The 27,790-nt window shown below is 40.7% G+C and overlaps 1 protein-coding gene across 1 annotated transcript; it reads right to left on the reverse strand.

Moving 5' to 3' along the window:
* Window positions 1-90: 90 nt before the first annotated feature.
* SLC25A36 (solute carrier family 25 member 36) lies at window positions 91-27,711 on the reverse strand. The gene is made up of 7 exons (XM_054282477.1): window positions 27,560-27,711; window positions 18,260-18,430; window positions 14,427-14,504; window positions 11,689-11,789; window positions 4,382-4,448; window positions 2,966-3,255; window positions 91-2,261 (listed from the first exon to the last, which is right to left on the reverse strand). The coding sequence occupies exons 1-7, from the start codon at window positions 27,598-27,600 to the stop codon at window positions 2,068-2,070; spliced, it is 942 nt and encodes a 313-aa protein (XP_054138452.1). The 5' UTR covers window positions 27,601-27,711; the 3' UTR covers window positions 91-2,067.
* Between the last annotated feature and the right edge of the window lie 79 nt (window positions 27,712-27,790).

A 27,790-nucleotide genomic window follows, 5' to 3' on the forward strand; every position in this document is an offset into this window, starting at 1 on the left:
AGTTCACCATGGTCACCCTTGGACCATGCTGTCTTTAAAAAGGGAACATTTTCCAAGCAGGGAAGTCAATACAGCACTGCAAGGTCAATGTACTTACTATTGGTGGCTTTTAGAGGATGAGCAATTAATACAGAGAATTACATTAAATACTCAAATACTTTGACACTGTATGGAAAACATGACAAGGGTCAAAATAAAGGAAAGCAAACGAGAAAAACCCAGACTGACTGTTCTGCAAGCTTTGAGGTTTTACAGAGAGCCTACAGAACCAGTGCCACAGAGATGCTACAGATTTACAGCATAAACTCCTGCACAGCTTACACAGAAATCAAACCACATGCTTTGTTTAAAACCAAACTGCATATTACAAACATGGTTTGATTCCAGATAATCAGTAAGAGGAAGAAAGTCATAAGCCCTAAGAAGGCCACAAAGTGCATAAGAAGTCATTCATAAAATAAAGCCATTGCACATGATGCACAGTTCAAGTGTACTGAAGTACCACACTGGAAGAGCTGAGAGCACAGTTCTGTCCATGCCAGTGTAGCAGCATTTATATGGAGAAAGCTATTGACCCCAACTTATAATTTATCATCTTCCTCATAAGGACAGTGGATGCAGACTGAGAAGGTATCTGTCTGTAAAGCTGTAAAACTTCCTGTAACATTAAACTGCTTGACACTCCAGTTGTATGATTTTGGAAAATTGTGTAAATTATGACAGCATAAACCAGCTAAGCCTCACTGCTGAATGCAGGGCGTTAATGTGCAATTGGCTTACAGAACAAAACCAATGCCTGACTAATCAGACAATGTGGAGGACAAGGTTATAGCTCAGTACACAGGCTCAAGCTCAGAGAAGTGATACAGCATTTATGAGGGGGAATGCTTTCAAGAAAATATTATTTACAATTTCTCCATCCTTCTGCACAGAGCCTGTCTGCACTGACAGGATCTATCACAACTTCAACTGGTTTCTGCCTTCTGGTCACCCCAGCCACAGTGATATGTGTTCTCCCCCAGTACTCCCATATAAACACTGGTAACCCAAGGCAGGATTTGCCAGATACTTAAGGGTAATACAGCTTGTGCTTAGGCAGCATGAAACTGAGTGAATCCTGTCTTCACAAGTGGGAAGCTGGACTAGTTGAGATTTCTCATCACATTACAAATCCTTAAAAAGGCTATAAAGTGGCATTCAGCAACTTCCTTAGCTGTGTGAGTGACCTGAACATATTGGCAAGGAAAACTGATGATACAGGACAATGTTTCATAGGCCTCTCTGACTTAAGAGAAGTTCCAGAAAAGGAAAAGTATGATGCAGCAGGACCAGAAGTCCACATACACCAACATGAACAGACCAATAACCTGAAGAGTTGAACAGTCAGACTCTCTCTCATTAACCCACAACACTGCTCAAACGTCAAAGAAAAAAAAATAAAACAATCCAAACCAAAAAGCTACAACAGGTATCACCTTTTGTAGTGAAGAAATAACTGTTCTGGGTCCCTGCACCTTATTTCGTCTTGAGGTAGCAACATGAAAAACTTCACACACTTACCACACTACCTCAGTCTCTCTATGAATCTTCAGAGCAACTAAATGGAAGTTTCAGGTATAGAAAGCTTTGAAAGTACTCTCTTGCCCATTCCCCCAACAGGTTACCATTCAGTAAAACAGAACAAAAATGATGTAGCTGAGAGCAATCACTAAGAGAAGGTAATAGGACTGCCCAGCAACATATTTCATGTCCCCTCCCTCACCCATCAGGTCTCTGAAGATGACTCAATGGCTTTGTCTAGTTTAACAGATGAGAAGAAAAGAATAATTCTGAATTAAGAGATGTATGAAGGCATTCCCTAAGGGGCAGTTCCCATTTGTCACATTGACATGAGACCACACAATAAAGGCAGCAAAATTACTCAGAGTTGCCCACAATCAACCTTCTGTTTCGTCCACAGTTGCTTGCTCCCAATACAATGCTCCTTTAGCCCACCACATTGGCATTGACATTCAGTGGTCCACTCCAGTCCTTCAGTCTTCCACCTTCTTCCACCTTGGCACACTGCTATCCATCAAGTAAGTAGACTACAACTTCATAGGTGGACATCATGATAGCCGTGTTTGGGATCTGTCTGATCAGGTGTGTAGTCAGCCCTCGGTACAGGGCGCCGTACCCTTCCTCTCGCACCAGCAAAGACAGTGTCTGGAAGAAAGATCTGTATTTTGTTCCCTCTTCTCTTAGTCTTGTTCGTACAACCTCTGGACAAAGAAAACCAGTGCAAAAAAGAAAAATTGAGTGGTTACATTCACCACTTCTCATTATTTTTCCCAGCAACCGATCAAGGATTTTTACACAAAAATACCCCTCCCCAGGTTCTCAGTCTCACAACTGCTCTTTAAAAAAAGCAAGAGGAAGACAAAGAGCAGCAAACCAAGTATGTGTAAGAAGAGAGCAAATATTAGGTATTTGACTAAACAAGGCAAGTTCATTTGCTTAGCTACAATCCAAAAGAGGACTGTTGCTTGGGGTTACATTTTAGCTCAGAAGTTGACAGAAGTTCAGTACTCAGTTCATTAACAATGTATACACAACTACTTTGCAGGAAGATCAAGTGCAACTGACATACAAGCTAGGCAGCCTACATCCCTAGAAGAGATGGCACATTATGGAAAACTGCTGAGTATACAGAAAGATTCCAACTGAACAACTACCTCTTGGAGTACCTTGGGCCATACCCTGGCCAATCCCATGGCAAAATAAACATTGCCTAAGAAAAGGTCATGCTGGATATCCACTGTAAAGCACTTCCATTTCTGAATACTATACTTATGTTGACCTGCTACATCTGATATTCAGACAGGGAAATGTTTCTGAGCAAGAAAACCAAAGTTGGCTACAAATCTCACTTAGACTCCCTTTGATGGATCTGCCTCAGGGTCTCAGCTGCACACATCCCACTTACCATGGGGATATGCTATTGATGTTGCACACGTTTTGGAAGTGGCGGCAGCCATCATCATTCGAACAAAGTCCGATGCTTCTTTTACTGAATCTTCCTCATTGTCCATGGCACCAGCAGTCTTATATTCCAGTAATCTTTTCTTAATACTCTCATAAATGACAAAGTGAATAACAGTCTCAGATATGCCTGCATAGGACGCAGACATTCCCCGGTAAAAGCCTCTAAAGCCATCCAAGCGATAAACTTTGCGGGCACACTCAAATGCGCTCATTCGCTTTTCTCCACGATTCCTACAAAGGAGAAAACAAGTCAGAGTGTCTGCAACCAGAGAGACTGGAAAATTAATTAAACAGCTTTGTAGTGACAATAAGACTTAGGAAATACTCAACACTGATGCTGAGGGGCTCCAAGTCACAGTCTCAAAGGCTTTCAGCACTAAACACAGGGAAAGTATTACAGGGAATCCAAGCCAAACTTCACACACTGACTAAGGACAAAGTATCACAGTGAAACACTGAGCGGCTTTAGGCCTCCCCAACTCTCACACAATAAAGGACTAAACTGCTTGGAAACAGACTCCCAAATGGATTATCAATGTCAGCAACTCATGAGAAAAATGACCATTTCCTTTAGCATAATGGATTTGCCCTAATTGTTGCCTCAATAAAGAGCTCCACAGCATTCAGTGGCTAAAAGAGCAGCCCTCAGCATTACAGCTCTCAGCAAACAACAGGCACAGCAACCAGTGCAACACTGGCAGCTGTTGTCTGATTGAACTAAGCCACTGCTGATGTCAAGGAAAATGCTCATTAGACACACCTATTTAAAGCAGTATTTGGCAAATGAAGTTTTATTCCCATTTTGAGCTGGCTCACTAAATTGAGTTGTGCATACTGAAGTAGTTAGAATACTGTACACAACTATGCAAACACATGACAACACTGTAGAGATGTGCTTCACCACAGCTGCAAGTGCAGGCACATGGATTGTGCCAGCAGAGGTCTGAGTGAGCAAGTCACAGAATAAAAATAAATACCTGAGGATGTTTAAGGCCTTTTCTAAATATCTGCTATAATACTGTGTCCATATTTCAGGAATGTTTAGCTCAACAGTTAAAGACAATGTATTACTGATTGAAAATGTAAGCATATGGTTGGTAGAATGCGATTTTAATGAAACTGTTAACCTTATAATTCATTACAAATTTGCTGGTCAGTCCACTACAGTGCCTCAAGCATGTCTCAGAACAGATTAAAAAAAGAAGCGATAGTGTAACTTGTAGAGAGACCAGCATCACCTTTGCAAATCTGAAATGCTGAATGTTTAAGAATTGATTCTATTTTGGAGTGCAGAACAGATTCACCAGACTTTAGTACAATGTTGTCACAGCAGCGAGAGTTCCTCTTGTCACTTTACCTTGCGTCAAGCTGTAATCGTGTCTTCACCAACCAAATGGGATTAGTTGTTGTGATCGCAGTAAAGCCTAAAAAATGTAAAAATAACATAATTAGATGTGATAATATCACAACAACAGATGCATCTAAATTCCAAATGCACACAGTTAAGACACAGTGGGTGCAAAAACTCGGACTACACTGATTTTGCTGGAGTCCCCATTTTGTGAATCCATACAGCCAATAAACACTTAAATTGTTTTTAAATTTTACTTTAATATTGAATAAGTTTGATTCTTAGCACAAGATGCCCCGTATAAAAAAAGCCAAATTAAGTACAGTTCTCTGCCTATTTAATACCAACCCTGTTTTGACACCACAGAACAGCAATGCCAACTAGACAAGTATCAGCCAATTGGGCAAAAAAGTCAATAAGAATGCATTGCAGAGAGAGCAATAGCAATTTGAGATGCTATAAAACATTGCCTCAATTTACTTTGTTACCTGAAATACAATCCGAGTTTAAAAGCATGCAGACTGAATAAATACTACTTTTGGTGCAGTTAAAAGGCATTTATTACTGCAAATTAGGAGACCTTTTAATACTGAACTATAAAGAGCAGTTATATTTGAGTGCTAATCTTTTATTTAGTGTTCAAAGCAGAGATTGTTGGCTGGCCTTGGGATACTTTTATATGCATATGAGTGTTTAAATTGTTAAAAGTAAATACTATGACTTCTAGCTATTCAGACAGACAGCAACTACTCAGGCTTGCATAAGGGCCAAGGATTAAAGCTTTGATTTTCAGTCCACTAAAGAAAACAGAAGAAAAAGAAAAAAGGAAACAAAAAAGAAAAAAGGAAAAAAGAAAAAAAAAAGAAGTAAGAATTACTCTTACTTCTGCACAACTGTGGAGAGAGAGAGAAAGCAGAGTGAAAGGCAGCTCTGAAAAAAAGTAAAATTAAAAAAATCATCTCAAGCTGCAATACCACACATGCACCATCAATGAGGTGTCATGTCTGCAGGAGAGAATAGGAAAAGGGAAAAGCTGGAACATGGCCAGGCAAGAGATGATAAATTTAGACACTTGCTCTCTAAATGACACACATGGCTGGTTTATAACTACAAAGACACACTGCCCTCCTGCACGGGGATGGACTGGGTGTGTGGGGAAGGACAGTTACCTTGCTCAGTGCATGGCTGGGGCACAGCACTTATCCAGCAACAGGCTATTGATAAGCTCTTCTACCAGATCACCAACAGCTCACAGAAACAGCTTTAGCAGAACTGGTTGCATACATGTTACTCCTGCTCAATCACGATCTAGGTTTACATTGCACACAAAGGTCTGCAATACTCAGAAATGCCAGGGGATCTTAACTGTTCTAAGGTTTGATCTGTGCCCACCCTCAAAGCTTAAACAGGTCATGATGGTTTTCAATTCAGATTCTTAAAAAAAATTAACAGATTTGGCAGCTACTAAGATTGAGCTGAGAAGAATGAAAACAGATTGGAGGGTTCTGTTCAATTTTCTAATTAAACAGATTTTTAAACTGGCTCAAACTACTTAACTAAGCAACTTCCTATGGTAGATAATAAAGATTTGGAATTGGCTTTTTTTTCTGATTCACTACTCATTCTTCCTATAAAGAAGTACTGAGATATAATCTTCACATAATGCAGTGAAATCCTAACAATCCAAGAGTTCTTTATCTCTATTTAATGACGGTAAATAATGATGTAAAAACTCAAAGCACTGGGGAACAACTCTGCCAAAACAAGGCACGAGATGCTTTTAAAATACCACGTGTGCAAAACAGGCTCTGTAGCTCAAGCAGCCATAACCTGTCTGACCTGTCACTTCATGTCACAGAAACTCCACTGATTCCAGTAGTGCCTGAGCCTGAGTCATCTACACTGAAAGGAAACTTCATTCTTGCATGGTTTTATTTCTTTACACTGGCACTAAAAGTTTTAATTTTGTTTGACTCCCAATCAGAATCTTTGTGGCATGAAGTGCACTAGGAAATGCACAGAACTGTAACAAAGGCTTTGAAATAAGGTGGGGGGAAAAAATCACTCCCTTTCCCTAGCAAGACATCTTCCATGAAAGACTTGTGTAAAACCAAAATTAGTTCTTTAGTCTCTCCTAGTTCTTAATTACAAGTTAACAAAGGCAAAAATCCTTTTGCATTCCTATTAAAGGAAGAATTTTATAACTCTTAGGCTGTAACATACCACCTTTCTCCTTCATATTCAACTCAAAATAAGGCTGTCTGCAAATCCTGAATCTGGAGCAGGCAATGCATAGGTGCCATCAGTGGCTGAGTAGAGTATATTGGAAATTTCCAGTGAAAAGTGGTTGGCACAGGATGCAGCCCCTATTCTACTCAAAACTGGGGTCACTAAGAATTATTTAGATGCAGCACCTCCAACAGTAGGAGCAGACACTCAGCAACATGGCCAGTATTTTGTCCCATGGCTTTTACAGGCCTAAGCTGACAGTTCAAACCAAAGTTTTCAAATCAAAGGGCCTTCAATAATTCAGGTTTCAAGGTGAGATGACTACAGGTCAATTCTTACAGCTAATGTAGCAAATGCAGTTAGTTGAAGAAGGAATTGTGTGGTGCTGACACCAAGGAAAGCCCTCCAAAACATGAAACATATGATTTAGGATCCTTGAGAAGATAAACTTTGATTTTTAAATACAGAAAATCTGTAGCAAAAATTTTCTTAAAAACAAACTTTGAGGGCTTTCAACAACTGCCATGAAGATCCATCAATTGTTTCCTTTTCTCTTTTTAAAAGCCTTTATGATCTTTATAATACTTCACAATACCTATTGATGTGTTGCACCCTCAAGAAAGATCCCAGATTCATGACAAGTACAGATAAATCTGGCAATACTACAAACTTCTGTAGTTTTATTTTATCCCAGCTTCAGACAGAATTATCTCCATCTACTTTTTCAGCTACCGACAGGTAAGATCCCAGGTATTCCTATTACGTATCATATTTCAAAAGGATAGGGTTGGTGCTTTTTAATCTATAAGCCAATGTAATTGATACAGACGCATGTGAACATGGAATGATGAATTAAAATTTAAAAGTAGTAAAATAAAAACAAACCAAAAGAGTAAACAGAAAGAGACAGAAAGGATTATATACACATATTAAAAAAGAAAAAGAAAAGAGGTCTTTGAAATAAATGTGACAACACAGAATATCAGCTGCAGCATTTTAAAGGCAGCTCTGGGATACTGGGAAAAAAACCTCTCAAAATGCCTTGTTTAACCCAGTAGGGGCTTTCAGTTGACCAGAGCTAAGTGGAGTAGCAGCTCTCAGTGAAAGGTATTTCCTACCTTTCCCTGAACGGCACAGAAAAAAAAAAAAATCACTCTAAACAGAGCTAAGCAAAAGTGATGTCTTTGCACAATGCACATCATCTGAGTTCAAGCTACAAGTGTGTTCCCCTTACGGTGCTTATTCAGTAATATCACAAACCCAAGGTGTGGTTCTTACACTAGAGGCTGCAAGAGACGCTCAGTTCAGTACTCACGAGGTTTAAGTTAGTCCATATTGCTGCAGGAAGTGACCTGCGGAGGGGGAGCATGAGATGACACGATCTCACTCTTTTCACGGGAGAAATGTACAGTAAATGCCTAAAATAGACACAGGCTTTTCTGTATCATAACAACAAGCAGTGACCTCATCAGACACAAGTGTACAAATCGAATCCCAGCGGAAGGATTTGTCAGTTATTGGGAAATCTAACTGTTTGCAGGTAAAAGTTTAGGAAAAAAAGAAAGAAAAATAATCAAAACAGGCCACAGATATTAAAATAGATGTGTAAAATGCACTGAGTACTGAAATTTCTGCTCATTTGCAGCAATTTAATTTTATACCTCCAAATACTTACCTATATAGAAAATTTAGAAGTGAAACCTCCTCCTTCCCCACTCCCTTGAAAATCCTATTCACTAAAGCTAGCCTAGTCTTAGGACAGAAAAGATGCCTTATGAAATCCAACTTTCTAAGATCAGTGAACTAAATATGCATTTTATTTGGCATGAATTAACTGTGTACATGGCACTAGAAACTTACAAAGTAATGTATCTCTAAGTAATAAAGTAGTCCCAATTATTTTTAAATAAATAAATAATAATTTTTAAAATTTGCATTTAGGTTGGTTTGCCAGTAAAACTCTAGAAAAAAACCAGCAAAAGCATACAAGGCAAAGTAGTTTTGCAGCAGATTTGCAACCATGTTGTCTGACTGAGGCTGTGAATCATTAAAAAAGCAAACAAGAAAGCCATACAGGAATCAAGTATCTCATTCAGTTCTCTACAGCTTTTCTTCTCTGTGGTGAGGGAGGTTGAGTGCAATGAGAAGGCAGAGTTTACAGTGAATCTGAGAATTTAGCCTAACTTGGAAAAATGTCCAGAAATCAACTGTCTTTGCACAAGCAAACATTCTTGTACCAAGCTCAGATATTTTCCCTGCCCTAGTTTGCAAAAAGAGAACCATGTTTATGCTCAAGAGTAAGCAAAAAGGATTGCTGAGTACTTCATGTCAACACAGATATTTTAGGTATGAAGGGGATGTGCTCTATATGCTGGAAACTAACACAGCAAGAAGACAGCATTCATTTCTGTTTGCATAAGGCATCAGTTACTAATATGCAGATACTTTACTCTCCTTAAAATAAAATAAACTTAGTAGAAGAACCTTCAAACCATAAATATATATTTTGAGAATGAAGAATCAGGCCTAAAACCAACCAACAAAAAAAATATGCTTAAAATACTATACATCAGCTTTTCACTCCCAAAAACACCAAAGTGCACAAAAGCATCCTTATTTAATAATGACATCAGTCTAGCCTGAGACGTGTGTTAGCATATTATACAAATAAACAGAATTTAAAGTTGGCTGAAGTTCACTATTTGCAGTACTTTAATAAAACAATGTTACAATTATGTTGTTTAAAAACATATTTTTGCATCATTACTGTATTTTGCAACCTACAGGAAAAGCTTTGTAAGCGCAAATCTCACTTCATGCTGAATACATATTAGACTTCATGAAACAGGAAGGTCATATCCATAAAAATACCAACCCACCAAAAAACCACCAACAAAACAATAACCCTCATTTAAGACTGAATTACTTAATTCCTTACTGAAACCAATGGCAGCTAAAAGAGAAAAACACCAACACCGATTATTTTTTACTAATTCTGAAGTATTTATCCACCTCACCAATTTTGAAATCTTAGGTTCCAAATCAAATATTGCAATAATCCTATGTATTAACCTGTCAACCAAGTAAGAGCTCACATTTGATCTTGGCTTATTATTTTGCCATTTCTTTAAGGTGATTTGCATTATACAGCAATACAAACCTTGCAGGTAAAACTGTTAATAGCTGGTTTAAGTGCATTTTCTGAAATATATTAGAATTACAAAAACAAGGTTAGCACATTCCCAAGAAAGCACTGTTAATTTTAACTGCAGAGTCCTTGTCATATATCAGAATAACACCAGAAGAGAGAATTGAAATGTTTGTCAAAGAACTTGAGAATTTCTGTATTGTGCAGCGCCAAGACCTATGGTGTGAGCCTGCACTGAGCACTGTTCCACTGACTGTGGTTTAGAAATACAACTGCAGAACCTGGGAAGTGTGAGGTTAACAGCCCCAAGAGCTGTTCAATGTTAGAACTTGTACACAGAAGTAAAAAAAGGCAAACAGCAATGAAGGCTGAAATTCATTTCCCAGTTCACTGCAGCTGCATGTACAAATGCACAACACCAACCTTCTGAAGGGAAGCAGCTACAGAGCTCCATGACAAACCACAGCCTGAGGCTGCAAACACCCAGGAAAAGGCACTACAGCACATCCCCACAAATGTGCTTTACAGAATAGGGCAGCAACTTCCAAAAATGAGGAACACTCAGAATCTTCATTTGTCTGCAGCATTGCATGAGATGCACAAGTTGCCTTCAATTGAGGACAGACCTGTTTACAGTCCCCACGCTTCCCCCTGCCCCCAAATCGAGGACATGTTTTATTCCCTTGACAAGGACCTGAAGACTCTTCATCTTTCTTGATGCAATTAACTGATTAGGCTGAACTCTTCATTAAATCCCTTCTATCCCATTCCCCATGCTGTTCACCAATAAACAAAACCACTCACTTCTAGATAAGATCAAGTACTGCCTTGTCTTTGTCTACTTGGGCAAAATAAAGGAGCTCTTCTTATACCCTAAAGATTAAAAACTGTCACATTTCATGTGCCAGAGATGAACATTACTGTCTTTTAGGTATAAAGCTAATGTCACTTAGATTTCATACACTATGTACCTCTATGTATCGGATTATTAGCAAGCATAGAAATAGAAAATAAATCCTATACCTTATTCTGTTATCACACCTTTATCAGTCCATTCCAGATTGCCAGTACTCACAGACTGGCTGTAAAATTTGACAGGACTTAGGAACTTCAACAATTGTCAGAATTCATCTGTAAAGTGCCCATGGCCTATAAAAAACCTCAATATTTGCTTTTTTGCAGGAAAAGGCACAGGCAACAACAGATAAAGCATTGCCAACCCATATTTTGATTTTATCAGCACAAGTCCATGACCATAACTCAGCTCAGTTGCCTTTAACTCTCCCTTGTTAATGACCCCAAAGCACAGAATAATCAAATCAAGCAACAAATATTTGTAGCTGCTAAAATACACCAAAGTTATACTGCAGATATAAAATCTGCAGAGATGAAAATACATGAGAACTATGAAAAATCTGCTCTTCTCTGACTTTTTACTGGCAGAGCAAACTTCTCATAGACTGGTAAATGAGCAAAGGAGGACGAATTGTTACATATAATTTACACAAATAACTGCAGGCACATTTCTGAAAGACAAAAATAATTAAAATATACAAAGCTGTAGCAGAGTGGGTAAAAAAACTGATTAGGAAGAATTAAACCAGGAGTCAGTGCAAACACTGTTTATAGCTTACAGAGCAACAAGTTACTGTTTTGAAAGGTTACATTTTTCATTTCACAAATTTACAACTGAAAAAGCAGGCATGGATGTTTTCTAGAGAAGGCTGCTCACAGTTATTTATCACTTAGTGCAGTTTCATGCATACATTTTCCAGAGAGCCTGTTTAATGCCAGGCCAAGGCAGATAACCACTAAAAAGGCATCATTCAATTACTGAGCACGTTCTGTTTTGTTGGGGTTTTTTTTCCATATTTATTGTCACCTCTCATTTGCAGATATGACTGTAGGATGAAACTACAAAGTTACAGATCCTTACCTGCCACACCAGCTGACATCATGTGTACCTGGGTAGAATCTGGATTGAAAATATTGTTCAACTTTTCCTTGCAATTTGAGTAAGCAGCAAAATATATTGCTCTAAAATTAGAACAAAATCCAAGTTATAATATGTTTTACATTTCAAAGTTCTCAACAAGCAGCACCATTGACTTCACTGGGCTAAAACTCCCTTCCCCAGTAAAGAACTACTCAAGGATTAATTCTTGCAAAGTAGTGGGACTATTCTAGGAATGGAAATAAAGACTCAACATGACACTTGACTTTTTTCCACGCAACAGCTCCAATTACCAATTACTGAGGGGAAGGACAGATAGTTTGAAATATGACAGTGATTTTTGTGACACTAGTAAATTCAGCCAGAGAAGAAAAACACTGAAAAAGTTTCAGTATTCTTCAACATAAATAATAGAACAAACTTTCTCTAATGGACCTAAATTCATTTCAGTAGCAGGGCAATTTGAAGAGAACTACCAAGTATGCAGCTTCTTAAAAGAAACAAACAACATTCCTATTACTATAGCATTTAACATTTAAATGTTGATAACTTGATGTTATAAATATTTATACTTTAAATGCTAGAACAGCTCTGAAGCTGTGATTCACATTTTGTTTCCAGACTTCTGTATTTATAATAGACACTGATTTTTGTCTCTCAACACACCATGAAAAATGTTGTAAACTTGTGCTACACAAGTCTGTGAGCTGTCCAAACGAAGCTAGGCAAAGTCAGCAACCCAATTCAATATATTACAAAAAATGGTTGCTTTCAGTCATTAAATCTAAAAAACTTATTTTAAGCACATATAAACCTCACACTTCAGGTTGTAATTCAGTTGTTTTAAATCTACAGACACTACTCTGCAAGAGAAAAAAAACCAATGTGCCATTTTCCCAAGCAGAACATTAACCTCATTAGCTGTGTGAACATGTTTTTCTTTATTACAAAAAAGATAAAGTGCTTGCTTTATGGGTGTAATTTCTAAAATGGAACCTGAACTCAGTTAAGTACACTGGATGTGTTATGAAATATGCTTCTCTACAGCTTATTTAAACAAAGAGCTGATGTTAAAACCACTTAGCTAATGCTTAATTGAAATGAAGTACTGGTTGCAGACAGAATCAGCCAGAGGGAAATGAAGATGTGCTTATAAATAAGGTTTACACACTACATCAAGCAGACATTTTAGCAAGCTAAGTATTTCACCTAGGGGAAGAGCCAAAGGGAAACAGAAGATTTAACATATAATTAATTGAAAAGAAATATATTTTTTTTTCCAACTGAGGATGTTCTTCATGTCATGGAGAAGAAGAATTCACTTATGCAATGGATCCAATTCCTGGGTTAAAATTGCTATTAAAGTATCAATATCAAGTATCAATAAAGATATCAATATTGAATATTTGGTAGAACAGACTGATCTATTGTACAAAAGCACAGGCTCTCCAGACTACCAAGTACTGATATCCCATAGGTGTCAAGAACAAAAATGCTGCTGGGTTTACTTCAGCTTTTCCGAAGGGCAGTGCTAAGTTAGTGATCAGAAAGCACCTCTGATATAAATCCTTAAAAAACCTGCTAAAATAAAGATAACCTAATTCTTTCATTAATTGTTTTTCTTATTTATGCAGATGATCTAAAGAACATGACCTCATCAGAACTAAAGTTCAGCTTAGTAGTATTTCTCAGAAATATCCAAATACTTCAAACCACTAAAGTTAAGATAATCTCCAACTGAAGGTGCAGGAGATAGAAATGTTTTCTCTTCAAACAAAACAAATAAACAAAAGCAAGACACTAAGTCAAGGAAAAAATAAAACCTTTGTGGAATATATTCCTTCTGCATAAAGGCTCTTCTCTTAAACAGAGAAGAAAAAATAAAAGGAGCCAGGAAACAACTTCCAGTATCCTCATCCAGGCCTAAAGAATATATTAATTTTACACAGCTTTGTTTTATACTCTTTCCATGTATTCTGCCATTTTTGGACTGAACTTCAGCTGACAGCTCTATGTAAGGATAAATTCAAACTCTGGCAAAATGTTCTCTCTCTGCCTGCCAGCAGCAGCTGAGGAACTGGAGTATTTGTGCTGATGCAGAGCAACAGACAACACCACCACCAGTGCCAACTAGATCAGATTTACATCCTGCACTGCCCCAGTACCCTTTGGGGCCCAGACACTGCTGGATCCCAGCTTTCACTGGGACAGCTGCAAAGTCTCTCCTCCTACCCAGTGTCTCATCCTTTTTATATCAGAACAGGCTTCCTCCTGCAAGGGAGCACCAGGCTGTGCTTCACCAGAACTCAGGAAGAAGACCCTGTTTTGTGTTTTGAGGCTACAATCACATAATTGCTTCCTGAAGATGATGGATTAACTGAAAGTCAAGTCTACCTTTGTATTTTCCAAGATCCAAACTTGTAGCTTACATGTGAAATTCCTTAAGAATTTTTCTTTTTAACTGGACAAAACTCTGCATAAGGGGTAGCACACAACAGTAAATACTATTCAATAGCACATAGGATAGGAAATGCTGAGACAGCTGGAGCTCTGGAGTACTTAAATGGCTCAATTCCTCAGGCAAAAAGTTACCCCAGGAACCAAAGGTTACTTGCTGCTAATTTAGTATTTACAACTGCAGATGCAAGACTTATTTCAAATACACATTAAAGCCTTTAATGTATTTATTTATTGTGCACGTTTGTAATATTTGTACTTACCTGGAAGGAGCAACACCAACTAAATTAGGACCCAGCCCTCTGAACAGAGAACGAGGACCTTCATTTTGCAAGATCATCCTAGAAAACAAGAAGACAATACTGTAACACTCAGAGCAAAATTAAGGAATGCACTAACCACCAGAACTACATCATGTGAAAAACTTTCATAACTACTGGCAATAAAACAGAGAAGAACACAAAGAAAATTAGTCATTTCCTAGAATCAGCATTAAAAATTCCATTATTGCTCAAAATACCATGAAAACCATAAACCAAATGCAGAAATAAGACTTGAGATCTTGATACAGATTTAACTTATATGTAGGAACACATACATGTACAGAGTTGGCTGTTAGGAAGTTAAAGAAAGTGTCCTTGATTCAGGGAGAAAACACTAAGCATGGAAACATTGCCATTCGTGCAGGTTGTAGATTGTTCAGCAGCAAAAACACTTAATTCTGCACTACATTGCTTTCACCACCCTTCAGCTCCCAGGGTTTATGAACTTGGAGTGGGAGGGCAACCTTGCACATTTGTGGAATTTACAGGAAAGCATGGTACAAGCAGTGAGTTGAGACTTCAAACAAGGCATTATTAGTCCTTTAGTTCTGCAATATGGATCACACATGGTTGGGGATTTTAGGAAGAGCTGGAGACCTATGCAGCAAGGTACCCTGGCACAGTAAGAGACTATGCATGAATATTCAGTTCTAGTGAAATCAGTCTGCCCCACAATCTAGATGCTAATCACATTGGTATTTTAAAAAGTATGGTAGGACATGGGAGGAGAAACAAGGACTACCTGCATCCCATTACTGGGAATTGCTCTAGCAATTACTTTAGAACCAGATTTAAAGTTAAGAATTAACTACATCCCCAGATGCTACAAAACAGAATCCTGTGCTTACTGATTTAGAAACAATGGTAAAGGTACACAAATAGTTTTGTATATTTCTTCTTCAAAGAACCATGCAGGTTAATGACAAGTCAATTACTCAATAAAGCCTTGTATAAATGGCCATTTTGTTTGGAATTTACTATCAGAACAAACAAGTGAAAGCAATCTACAGTACTAAAAGATATTCCAAGCCTATTCTGACTTCCTGATTTCAATGGCACTGATTCACCATTGCTCTGCTGCTAAGTCAAATTAAAAGTTTACCTTTGCTTCCACTAAGCAAAAATAAACCAGTGGCTCTGCAGTTACCGCTGCTCTTCAGGAATACTGACATTTCATGTGTCCAGCAACATCCCAGCTTTTGGGCCATAACAATCTGCTGTGAGTTCACTATGTGGGCAGCATCACTGCACAGCAGTAACTGGAATACTGAACACACATTCAAAGACACCTTGGAAATACAAATGATTTGGACCTGTCTGTCATGATGAAAGCATTTTAATGCCTTGCAATGCTGAACCCAATTAACAGGACCTGTATCCACTTAAACCACTACTACCACATCATGTGTTACACATGTATATATGCACATATAGCTAGACATGTATTCAATGCAACAGGAATCTCAGTGTCTTTGAAGTTAGGAATGAAGTGTACCAGGTCTGTTTGCTTATTTTGGATCTGCAGTCCCAGAATTTGACAGAGCAGCAAAGAGCTAAAGAGAGGTTGCAACAGACAGGATGATAATGGAGGTAGTTACTGATGCTGTTTTGCATTCAGACACGAGCTGGAAGAGTGCCAGAGGCTGCAATGAAAATAAGACACAAACTTCTTGCATTGAAGAGCAGATCCCAGGGCCTGCACTTGTTTATTGAGAGCAGTTCAGGGCAAGTCCATGGTTGGAAGAGCAGGAAAGTGCTCCATACAGCCTCAGCTGACTGTCTTATGTCACATGGAGAGCCTGCACTGGGAGGCTCATGAGATTTCCATTAGCAAGAGCTCAGGTTTAAATTGTGCAACATGAATGATGGAAAATGTAATATGACATGCAACGCAGACATAAGAGAACAAAAGAATTTGCTTTTGTTGCCAAAGAATAGAGTCACCTGTTTTTCTGAGTTTGTTTCCTGACAGAGATGCCTTTCAAGTCACCTCCACTGATGCTTAGGATGCAGAAGTGATTCTACAGCAGTCAATTCACTGAAATTCTGACAGAATTTGCCTGAATCACTCTGCTTTTAGACTGAGTAATGTGAGCCTTGAGCACTGCACCAAATTTGCTATGACACAATCAAAGTCTGACAACTATGAATCAAAAAATACCCAATGACAGTAAGGGCCTGACAGTGACAAAGGAATCCAGTTTTATTTCCCCACTAAACAGCCCTAACCTTGACCAAGAGTAATTATGTCCTGCATGTATGTGTTTTTATTATCACAGACCACTGCCATGTCATTTGGGATTTTTTCATGTTTACTGTATTTAAAGAACTTGAAAGCCAGGCTTTGCATCTCAGCCCTTTGAAAATGGCCTGAAAGAAAACACAGCTAAGCAAAGGACAAAAGCAGCAGAAGAGGTACATTCTTGTATTACAGATGAACATGTGTGAGAGGGCAATCGTTAAAGACAAACTAACAAAACAAACAAGCCAATAAATTTCATCATGGGCTACCTCTACCTCAGTCTGAATCTGCTTCCTGGGAATACCAAGTTATTTTCAGTTTCATTTAAGGCATAGCAGACTTCTAGCAGAGAAGCATTACAAAAATGCATCTATTCAACCTGCTATTCATTGATATACATTTCTAAATGGAAAGTAAATTCATAACCAAGCATTCAGAAAGAAGCTGAAGCACTCTACTTCCATCAAGAGAAGCCACTCAGTCAAGCAGATCTCCTTGCTGGTCACAATCCAAGCCTTTCCTTCCCATACACCTGTTCCCAACATGTTCACCCATCAGAGCCTGAATAAAGAGCCATGAAAAGGCTCTGAACCCAAACTTTCATGATAAGAATGATCTTCCATTCTAGGAGCTATATGGGTACAATCCCTATTTAAGCAAATCCTATGCTCTAACCAGATTAAGTTTAAACACTACACTTCAACTGCCAGAAGGAGCTCCCCACAAACTACTTGTTACTAATTAATTAAGAATAGAAGTTGTCAAGACTCAACCAACTTTCTAATGCAAGAAGCAGCAGCAGGTCCCTCCTGTAGGAAATGTCCTGCCATCCCCAAATGCTGAGGGTACCTCCCCTCCCCTGAACTGGCTACCCTGAGTCCCCCAGGGAAAAGTGAACCCTCCCTGTGGGCCATACAAGCAGTTCAACTGCAGGATTACAACTTCCCTGCTGGCTCCTGAACTACACAAGCACTGCAAACAAGGAGAGGAAAGGCAGTTCCCATTCAGTCAGGCACTACACAAAAACCACAGATCACTGCAAGAGCCAGCCTCAGCTATTTCTTACTAGCTCTAAAAGAATGTTACAAGTCACATATCCAACAGAAGATATTCAAAGACAAAAACTGTGTGGGGGTGGTGAAAGCTGAAAGAGACTAAGAAACTGATTTAATTTTAATTGCCTCCACATTCAGTAACTTCTATGATTAGGACACAAAACAGCTTAAAAAAAGTCTTATACTAAAGCTTTTTCAGGATGAAAATAAGAGTCTGGCACTTGAGCATTAGTGAATTTTGGGGATGCAGTTTGGAGCTGTGAGTTGTACAAGGTACATGTGCTCTGGCTACTTCAACATCCAAACTCCAGCACATGAAGGAAGTTAAAAAAATTTGGAAACACAGTTAAAAGGCAAAAAATGGAAAATCATCTCCTGGTAGCATAATGACAGATCTAAAAGTCTGAATCTTGATATAGATTTTGATCTCCTCTCTCCCCAAAATGAAGCCAAACCCTTGTGCCAGGTACACTCACTTCAGACAGTGGAGAGGTCCAGGAGAAACTCTGGCTACTCGGTTGACAGTAGCACCATTCAGTGTGTTGAGATGAACTTCAGAGATGTAGAGAGTCACAGAGGAGGACTGCAGGCGTGTTTTTACAACTTCCAGTGGACATGTCAGAATTGCACCAACAGTACCTCCACATCTGCAAAGAGAAACAGGAACATGTTTTCAAGAGAAAGAAACTGAAGGGTACATTCACACAGAATTGACATCATAGTCAACACAGTCCCACTGCAAAAAGTGAAGAACCAATGGGAACATGTGTGACAATGACAGTTATGTGCCCTTGAAGGCAAGCAAACTGCTAAGCCAGTCTGCAAACCCCACAACTTGAAGTGAAAATTTAAACAGACAAAATGTAGCGAAGGTGCATAGTACACACTGTTCAAATCAGTTCTGGAAAGAAGCTCAGTAGCTTCAATGTTTAACTTCTTATGATAAATTTTACCTTTTTCTTTAATGTTTAATGTGCTCCTGACCACAAAAAAGGTGCCAAAAATCCTTAAGGGCAGAAAAGATTTACGCAATATGCACACAGGACTATGCGTAAAAAAACTAAATTGGTGTTGCAATTTAGTAACATCTTCAAAAGCCTGACTGTATTTCGGTCATTGCATCACAAAAGCAGCGATTGTCCACGTGCTTCCCAAGCTCTGCCCACTTCAGCAAGGCTGACCAGGTACTGCAGAGTAGAAACTGCAAAGCCAGAAGAGCTCAGGTGGCTGAGCAGGTGAAGACTTGCTGGGTTTGCTTCAGTCTGTCTCTCATTCCTGAGAGCAAACCAAAGCAAGCCATGCACAACTTGTGCTGACAGCAGTTCCTGCCCTTGTGCTCAACCACAGTGCAGCCAGAGCACTCTGCCCTGCTCTGCTCACAGCCTTCCTGGCCTTCAGAACTCAGTTATTAATGTCTGCAGTCCCAGCTCTGCAACTACAGCCTTGGAGGGGAAACCAGCAAATCCACTAATTCTGAGTTCCAAGACAGTCTCTTGAACCTTTTCAGAGATCAGTGTTCTTAACACTGCTAAACACCCTTCTTAAAACTATGGCCAAGACACTACCTATCTCCTTTAAAAAACAAATAAACAATCCAAGCCAAAGAAGCAAACCTTGATTTCAGTTCAAGTATTAATGCTAACTACAGCTCAGTCTGAAATCCACTAACACATAAATACAATTTGTACTAAAGTCAAAGGGCCCATATTTGCTTCCCCTAATAAATATATATAATATATACATAACAGGAAGTGCTTGATTCTGACAAGACAGTTATCAGCTATTTTTTTTCTAAGGCAAGAAGCTCAAACACCTCCAAACCCTTTAATAAGCTGTAAGCCCGTTCAAGTACTTTTAGCTTTTTTTCCAAAATGAAAAGGAGAGATCAGTCCAAATTAGGAGTAATAGCTAAGACTCAAGATATCCTATAAATTTTCATAGGAGGGTAGTCTGATGACTCCTCTACCACAGAGAATAGAAAAAATACAGCAATGCATCCTACAAACCTAATCTGTCTGCACGAAGTGAACTGAGAGTAGAGCTGCCAAGTAGAAGTTGGATGGTCACTTAACACTCCATTTAAACCCAGTGACCTAGAGGTATCCTATTACTAAGCCTAAAGGCATCCTGCCTGTCCCTAGCTCCAACATTAGACTGCAGTCTTTTCTCTTTCAAGGTTTAAAGGAGGTAAGCTATTGAGTTTCTTTGCCAGTCTGGAAAGAAGTGTTATCACAGGAAGATGAAAGACAGTCTTTCAGTGGGTGCTGCACACATGCAGTTCCAGCCTGACACAGACACTAGAGCAGCCTGCTCTGAATGAGCAATTCACTTGCTTCTAACAGTAAGCTACAAATAGACTTAATTTAAAATTAAGAGTTGCAGAAAGAGGGTAGATATGCTAATATTTATTTTAGCCAGGGATGGAAATAGTAAGAGCTGGTAATGTGAAGGTTCAAAACAAGAACAGCACATGAGAAGCACACGTAGGTCAGCTCCCAAAACAATTTGACCTGAAGCTTCTGAAGCTCTGAGACAGAAAGCCGTTTCCTGCAGTTCAAGCAGACCCCACTCCATGGTAACATGCCTCTGCAGGCAATGAGGGAAGCTGGCTTTAGAGTTTACTTCCTTTCCTGCAACTCCTCCATTTCTGTTCTCCTCGAGCTTACTCTCTTGAAAACTTTTCTGCATTTATTTTGGACAGGTTACACAAGAACGTGTTTTCAAGCAACAGTAATCACAAGAGAAAGCACAAGGTATGACTTATATTAATGAGATAAATGCTATGGAAGCAGGGAAGAAATGAGGACAAAAAAACTTGAGCTGCTTTCTTGAACAGGGCTTGGAGTTTGGAGCCCTTACCCCTCTCACGCCCCTCCTACATCAGAGCAGAAACATTTTCTGAAGTTGAAGATTAACACTGAGCTGGAGCTCATGCCCTGCGTGCTCCCCTGCAGCACACCCCCACCACAAGGGACGCCTGAGTGCAGCACTGCCACCAGACACTCAGGGGATGGTCAGACACCTCCCCTCAGCAGGGGATTCCTGGGCAGGGGCTGATCCACAGCCGCTCTGTGCTTGCTGTTCTGGCTGCAGCAGGCACTGACAGCCAGCACATACAGCAGCAGGCAGCACCACGCTCACAGGCATCCTACAGAAGCAGCAGATTCACCTGCCTGCCTTTAAGAGCCTTTTCCTGCACCACATTCTGCCATTCAAGTAATTTCAATTAATCAGCACCCTTGGCAGTTTCTTGCTGTTGTGTTTCTTTGGTTAGGCTTTTCTTCAACAATTTAAGATGTCTCCACTGAACCCAAGAATATTTTCAGTGTTTTCCACTAACTATTGATAGTTTGAATTAAAATTCTTCTCTGTCCCTGATCTTCAAGATCTCAAATTTCTTCTTACAGCTGAAGAAAGCTAAGAAGTTTCACAGTGTTGTGTGGTTCTGTAATGTGAGTCTTGGCAAAATCCCCAAATTCTACTTCTGTCAAAGTAACACATCACTTTCCCAGCCCTCAAAAAGCCCCATATAACAGAGACAACATCTGAAACGGAAGGAGTGAATGAAATGTTTTGATATGTTGAGGAACCAGAACTTTCTCAACGGTCACAAGATCCACTAAGTCTGAATTACAAAGGCACAATCCAGTAACTACCCTGACTTGTCTATTTCACTTGACCTTTAAGATAAACACCTCAAGGCTCAACAAAAATCTGTTTATGAAAAACTGTCAATAAACAGAGCTTGTGGGTAAACAAAGAAGAGAAACAATTAAAAATATGCACTCTGTACAAATAAGCAACTTTTAAGAAGCATAGCAGCTGTTCTGTTACAGCATCAAGGGCAGTGGATTTTACTTAGAAATGTATTTCCAGCCCTGCTTATTTCACACACTCCTGGGAATACCCCCAGAGACAGCTGCATTTTTGTGCTCAGTCCTGGCAGGTCACTGACAGCAAGCCACCAGCTCCAGCCTACAACAAGTGCTCTATAAATGGCCAGCAGACTGCTGCCACCTTTCCTGCTCCCCTCCTCCCTAGCTCAAATTAAGGGGAATACTTTTAGTTTGTGGTTTAAAACAAATTAGGAACTAGAACAGTTCAGAAAACCTTTTTTTTTTAGCAGTTTGAAAAATATGGGATTTCTTCTCAAGAATGCAGGTGGGATTTTGTAAAATACTTCAGAAATTTCTACTACCTAAAACCACTCTGGGCTTGAGTTTCTCCAGTCACGCATGCACCAGGCCCCAACAAGTGTGACCTGCAGGAACATTTACTAATGTGTAACTTTTTCTCCAGGATTAGATTAATTTCACCTGCTGGAGTAAGTAGGTGAACAAACACACTCCTGCTGACACAGCATAAATGGGAAGGGAAGAATGGCAAGACTGAGACACTCCTATGTCTGAATGCTTACTGCAGTTTCCAGGGAATGCTATTCAGAAAACCACCTGCTCATTTTACCTATCCTAAATGTGATATTTGCCTCTAATCAATGTTTACTACAAGCCTTCCTCAGCTTTACCACTTGAGTATAAAAAAATCTTGCAAAGCTGACTTTCAGCAAAAATACCTTGATCATAAAAGGGTATGAGAACTCACCTGCAGGCCCCAAGTAATTTGAAGGGCAGAAAAGCAGAGATCACTAGGTAACTCCACAAAAATAAATACATTGGTTAAAAAAGGGAGACTGAAATCCCACTATTAATATAGTCAAGCTAGAGAATTAAAATTTCAACTTGAGCCTTCTTGTACAAGCTAAGAGATGTCACATTCAGTGGAACAAAATACATGGACATCACAAGATGTAGTTATCATCTGCAGGATCACAACAAACCTAAAAGAAAACAATAAAACCAAGAACAGTTGTCTACTTGACATCTCTTGAACTGAAGAATCTAGGAAGATGGTAATGTCCTAAACTAAGGAGAACATTTCTCCTCCAGAAAGCACATACTGAAAAGAAAAAAAAAGCCCAACAAAAGAAACCCCAACCACCACAACACATTTAGTTTGATCCCAAGTGGTGAGTTAGAAGACCATCATCCCACTGGTTTAACAGAAACCAACCGGGAACTATTGGGCTTTAAATTCTGCTAACTGTTCAATAGGTACAGCTCTGACAACCATTTTCCTCAGACACCTCTGCATTATTTGTGTGACTATCCAAGGAAAAAACACACACATGCTTCACAAACCTCAACCTGTTTGGCACTCAGATCCCAGCTTCTCCTTCCAGACAAGGCCACACAAGAAAGTTTTACTATTGCAAGGTTAAGGTATCAGCTGAGGAGTCCCTGCCCTTGTCCAGAGCAGCTCAGTGTCTTCTACTGGTACCTGTCAGCCCTGCAGGTACCAACAGAGACAGCTCCAGCATGGATGAGGGTCTCAAATTCAGCCATGGACTGACTAAAAGTGCTCTAAAGCAGATTGAGATCCCCAATGCCAGTGTAGCCTGACTTCCAACTAACACTGTCAGTGCATATTTTTTTAAATCCTTGAGATAATGATGCATTTTATGAAAACAAAAGCCATGGCTGTCCAGTGCTAGTTTCAGATTCACCTTTCACAGTAGCCTCAAAGACTTAAAGATAAACCTTGACCCTGTTATCTTGGGCCTACATTAATTCATGTATTTTACCAGCTACTTATCTTTCCTGTACAAAAATAAAAGTTCTATGCAAACACTGGCTGTCAAATGAAACAGCATGTAAACTGAGCTCAAAATTCTGTCAAAAAAAAGTATCCAAGCCACTTACAAGCAGAACAGAACTTTTCTCTCTTCATCAGTTACTGCAAATTCAGGTTCCAAGTCTATCAGCAATTTCATGCATATGTCTTACAACCAGAGTAACTTGCACATCAACAAAGCTGCAGCTTTGGATATTACATTTATATTATCAGCCTTCAGAGAGTACAGAAGGGCTTCAGCAAGTACAGCTTTCAGAAACAGCATTCATTAATCCTGAATTTCCAGGTTTTTCCTGATGTAACACTGTTCAACTGGAGTACTACCAGCCACAAACCCTTAATCACTCTACTCACTGATTATGTTTCTTTGCTGAAACTTAGAAAGTGTAAGTTAAGCTCACATCCATAAACCACAAATACTATTCAAACTTGTGGTGTGTAATGAACAGCATAAAAATAAAATCCCCTGATGTGCTGCCACATAGAAACTTACAAGTGAAAACAAGAAAAACACCACCAGGGGATCAAGCATCACTGGGTTCCATTATCCAAAACAAACATCAACATGAACAGTGTAGCTTTTATTAAGAGACGGGGTAAATCAATATTTACAGTAACATTTGTATTAAGTAAAAACAGCTCAAAGCATCTAGATAGAAATGTGAGAAAAATACCAGTGGCACAGTTTCTCAAGTACTGACAGCAATTTTCATGTAATTTAGTAACCCCATGGAGCAAACCCCAAGCCTTAAACAAACACTGTTATTTCACACAAAAGTGTATCTGAATATAAATATAACCTCAAGTTTGGACAGAAAAGCACTAACCTCCTTCTCACTTGCTCTGAAATACATCCAGAGTTATGCCACAAATGTGTTTCAGGGCAGAGAGGAGTGAGTGCTTGGCAACTCAGTTATGGCTCAAGGGGCTGTTCCCTGACATGGTGTAAAAGTGCCCCCATCATCACAATACCTGCTACACATTATTAACAAGCTTCTGAAATGAGGAAACCCCAAGGGTCTCTTACCTTTCCTTCATACATTTCAGCAGTGTCTGATCTTGCTGAGAACTCAGACACTTGTGTTAAATACATTTTCTGTACCTTAACCATTTTAGCCTCTGTAGGGATTTGCTAACAACCTCTGTCAGACAGAGCATGATTACAGTTACAGACTGATTTGAGACAGTTCTATATTCAAGATAAATAAAGAAGCTCCTCCCTATACTTCCTCACACACTAAATTAGAAAAGAGCCAAATTTCTGCAAGAAACACCAAAAGTGAAGAAAAGAAGCAAAGCTGAGACTATCCAAGTGTGAAGTCAGAAAAGCAGCTGTCCACCTCCTAACCCAAACCTCTCCTTTTGCTGAGGAAACAACACTCACACAAGTTCTCTGCTCTGATGGAAGTTTGTATGATACACCATTACTGTCATAACCTTCTGGAAATGAAGAATAAATCATGAAAACTTGAACACTGTTTTTGTAGCCAACACCTGAATTTTCACTGTATGCTTGCAAGGCAGTACATCCAAAACATATTAATCTTTTCTATATAGCAAAACATGAAGGTCTTCTACTACTTTTTAAAATGAGTCTAACAACTAAAAAAAGCAGCTATACTTACTACTTGAACTAAAAATGTTCATCTACATCCCACATTTCAATCACATGACTTTTTGATTTAAGAATGAAGAATGTTGAATAAATAGTACCTGAGTTTATACTACCAACATAATGCCTACAGTGATAACAGCTGCTGCTCAACTAAGTGGGAGAAAAAGAGAAGATACACAAAAAAACCCCATACACAAAAAACTCCATACAGCCTAGGCAGCTACAGAAAAATCCCAGCATAGTCCCACTTATGCTACTAAACCAGCAATGTCATCTGTCAAAGTTTCATTACAGAAAGCAGGAACTGAAGAATGAACTTGAACATCTGGGGATGGAAGAAAGAAAAGGCACCAGCAGATAGAGATAATAATGTTGTTTCCATAGAGGCTCTGGTGCAACTTAAAGGCAAACAAAGCTACAAAGCTTCCTTCCTCTAAGTCTCACTGAAGATTAAAGATCACTCAGGTGATCTGCAGGGCACCATGCTTGCAAAGTCATGAGATGACCCCAAAAAACTCTTCCACTGCCAAATGTGACCAAATACCCAGTGTTAGCTTGGCTGAACTAAGGTTACAGGGCACATGTGGCTCACACTCAGCCTTTAACCCCTGACCCAGCTGGCCAGCACCTACCCATCGACCAGACTGCTCTGCAATAAATAGGAATGAGCAGCTGAGCTGAGCGATCCTCATCCGCTCTCAAGTTTCAGGTTTACAAACCTGTTTCTGACATAATGCACAATTCTGCTCAGTAATCTCCCCTGTGCAGAGCTGTCAAGCTGAAGGGCCACAATCAGGCACCACTCACAGAATCCTTATGGCTTGAAGGGACCTCTGCAGATCATATTGTCTGATGTCCCTGCCAAAGTAGGGTCACCTGGAGCAGGTAACACAGAATTATGTCCAGGTGGGTTTGGGATGTCTCCAGAGAGGGAAACCCCACAACTTCCCTTGGTAGGCTGTTCCACTGCCCTGCCACCCTCAATATAGAGAAGTTCTTCCTCATGTTGAGGTGAAACTTCCTGTGTTTTAGTTTATGGCCTCTGCTCATTGTCTTGTTGCTGGCACCACTGAAAAAAGTCTGGAACCATTCTCTCGGCACCCCTTTGAGACATTCATATGCATTAATGAGATCCCCTCTCAGACTGGACCAGAAAACAGGCCCAGCTCCCCCAGTCTGCTCTCACAAAGCACATGCTCCAGACACCTCATCATATTTGTAGCCCTCTACTGGATTCTCTGCAGCAGCTCCTGCTATTGCTTTTCTGCATGCTTACAAGGATGCAAAGTCTGCAGAAAACAGTACACACTACTACATCTTGAGCCTCCTGCTGCATAGCCACTCTCCTCTTAAACAGGGTGCAAGAAATCAAGGGGATGAAAAAGCCCCCACACAGGCACTGGATCAGGTGAACAATACTTCCTCCAAGTGTGCCAGAAGCAGAGAAAAGTACTGACATGTGTCCAAGTCACTCAGACTTGCCCAGAACCACTGTTCCTCCACCTCAAACACCTCAGTCCAGAAGCAGCAAGCTCATTTTTGTCTGTGAGGAGCAAAAAGGGAAATCACAGTTCAAGCTCTCTCATGGGACGCAAGGCTGCATCCCTTCTGTACAGTCATGCTCACTACTTAAATACTGTACTACAACCAAGGACCCCCAGCTTCCCCTTTTAGGCTGGGTGCCCTTCCCACCCTGCCCCTGGAAGGACCACAGGCTTCACAAATACAGCCCATACATTTTGAATCCTAAAAACAGACATTTTGAAACTTCTTTAATAGGTGTGAAGATACAAAAGTTACCTCAAACCTAACCAAGGCTACATCTTTATTTCTGAGTACATTTTCCCCTCCCATTTCCTCCGCCTTTGTGGCCGGAGAGCCGGAGGTGCCACAGCCCCACAGGGAAGGGCAGCGCACACGGGAGCGTTAGAACGCACGGCACGGACACAGCGGCCCCGGGCAGAGCGTGCCCAGCGGGCAGTGCCAGCCCGCGAGGCCGCCACGCCGGTCCCGGGGCTGCTCCCTGCAGCGGGGAGCCCCGCACGGCGGGCCCTGCGTGCTGCTCCACCAAAACGCCAGATCAGGGCCAAACCCGGGAATGCGTTCAGAGACAGGGGCTGGTTTTACGGGAAGCCTCCACCCCGCCTCCCCAAGGGCCCGCGTTCCACCCGTGACACAACGCAACAGCCGGGGCCGGGCCCGGCCGCGCGCAGCGGGCCCGGAAAGGCCTCAGGGCACGGGGCGGGAAGCCGAGCGCGGCCCGCTCCCTCCTCCCCGCGGCCCCTCGGGCACGGAGGAGCGGGGCACCCCGCAGCCCTACCCAGATGTCCCCAGGCAGCCGTTCCAGGCCGCCGCCGCCGCCCCCAGGCCAGGCAAGCCCAGCCAGTGGCGGGCACGGGAGCGGGGCCAGACCCGAAGCGCAGGGAGGAGAACGGGAAAGCGCAGGAGCGGCTCCCGGGGCTTCACCTACCCGCCGGCAAAGAGATGCACCAGGGTGTCTCTTTGGCTCATCCTCGTCGCCTGCGCCCGGGCGGGAGGAACGAGGTGCCGGGCGCTTCCGCCCCACACTTACGGCGCCGCTCCTGGCGGGGCTCAGCATAAATACGGGCGGGCCGGCTCCGCCTCCCGCTGCCGGCGCGGCTCCGCAGGCTCACGGGCCGTCAGGGAAGCGGGGCCGGGCCGGGCCCGCCCCTCGCCGCGG

Source organism: Melozone crissalis, unplaced genomic scaffold (assembly GCF_028551555.1).
Source record: "Melozone crissalis strain CALT ecotype California unplaced genomic scaffold, PUWL_Pcris_2 ptg000034l_1, whole genome shotgun sequence".
Lineage (NCBI taxonomy): Eukaryota > Metazoa > Chordata > Aves > Passeriformes > Passerellidae > Melozone > Melozone crissalis.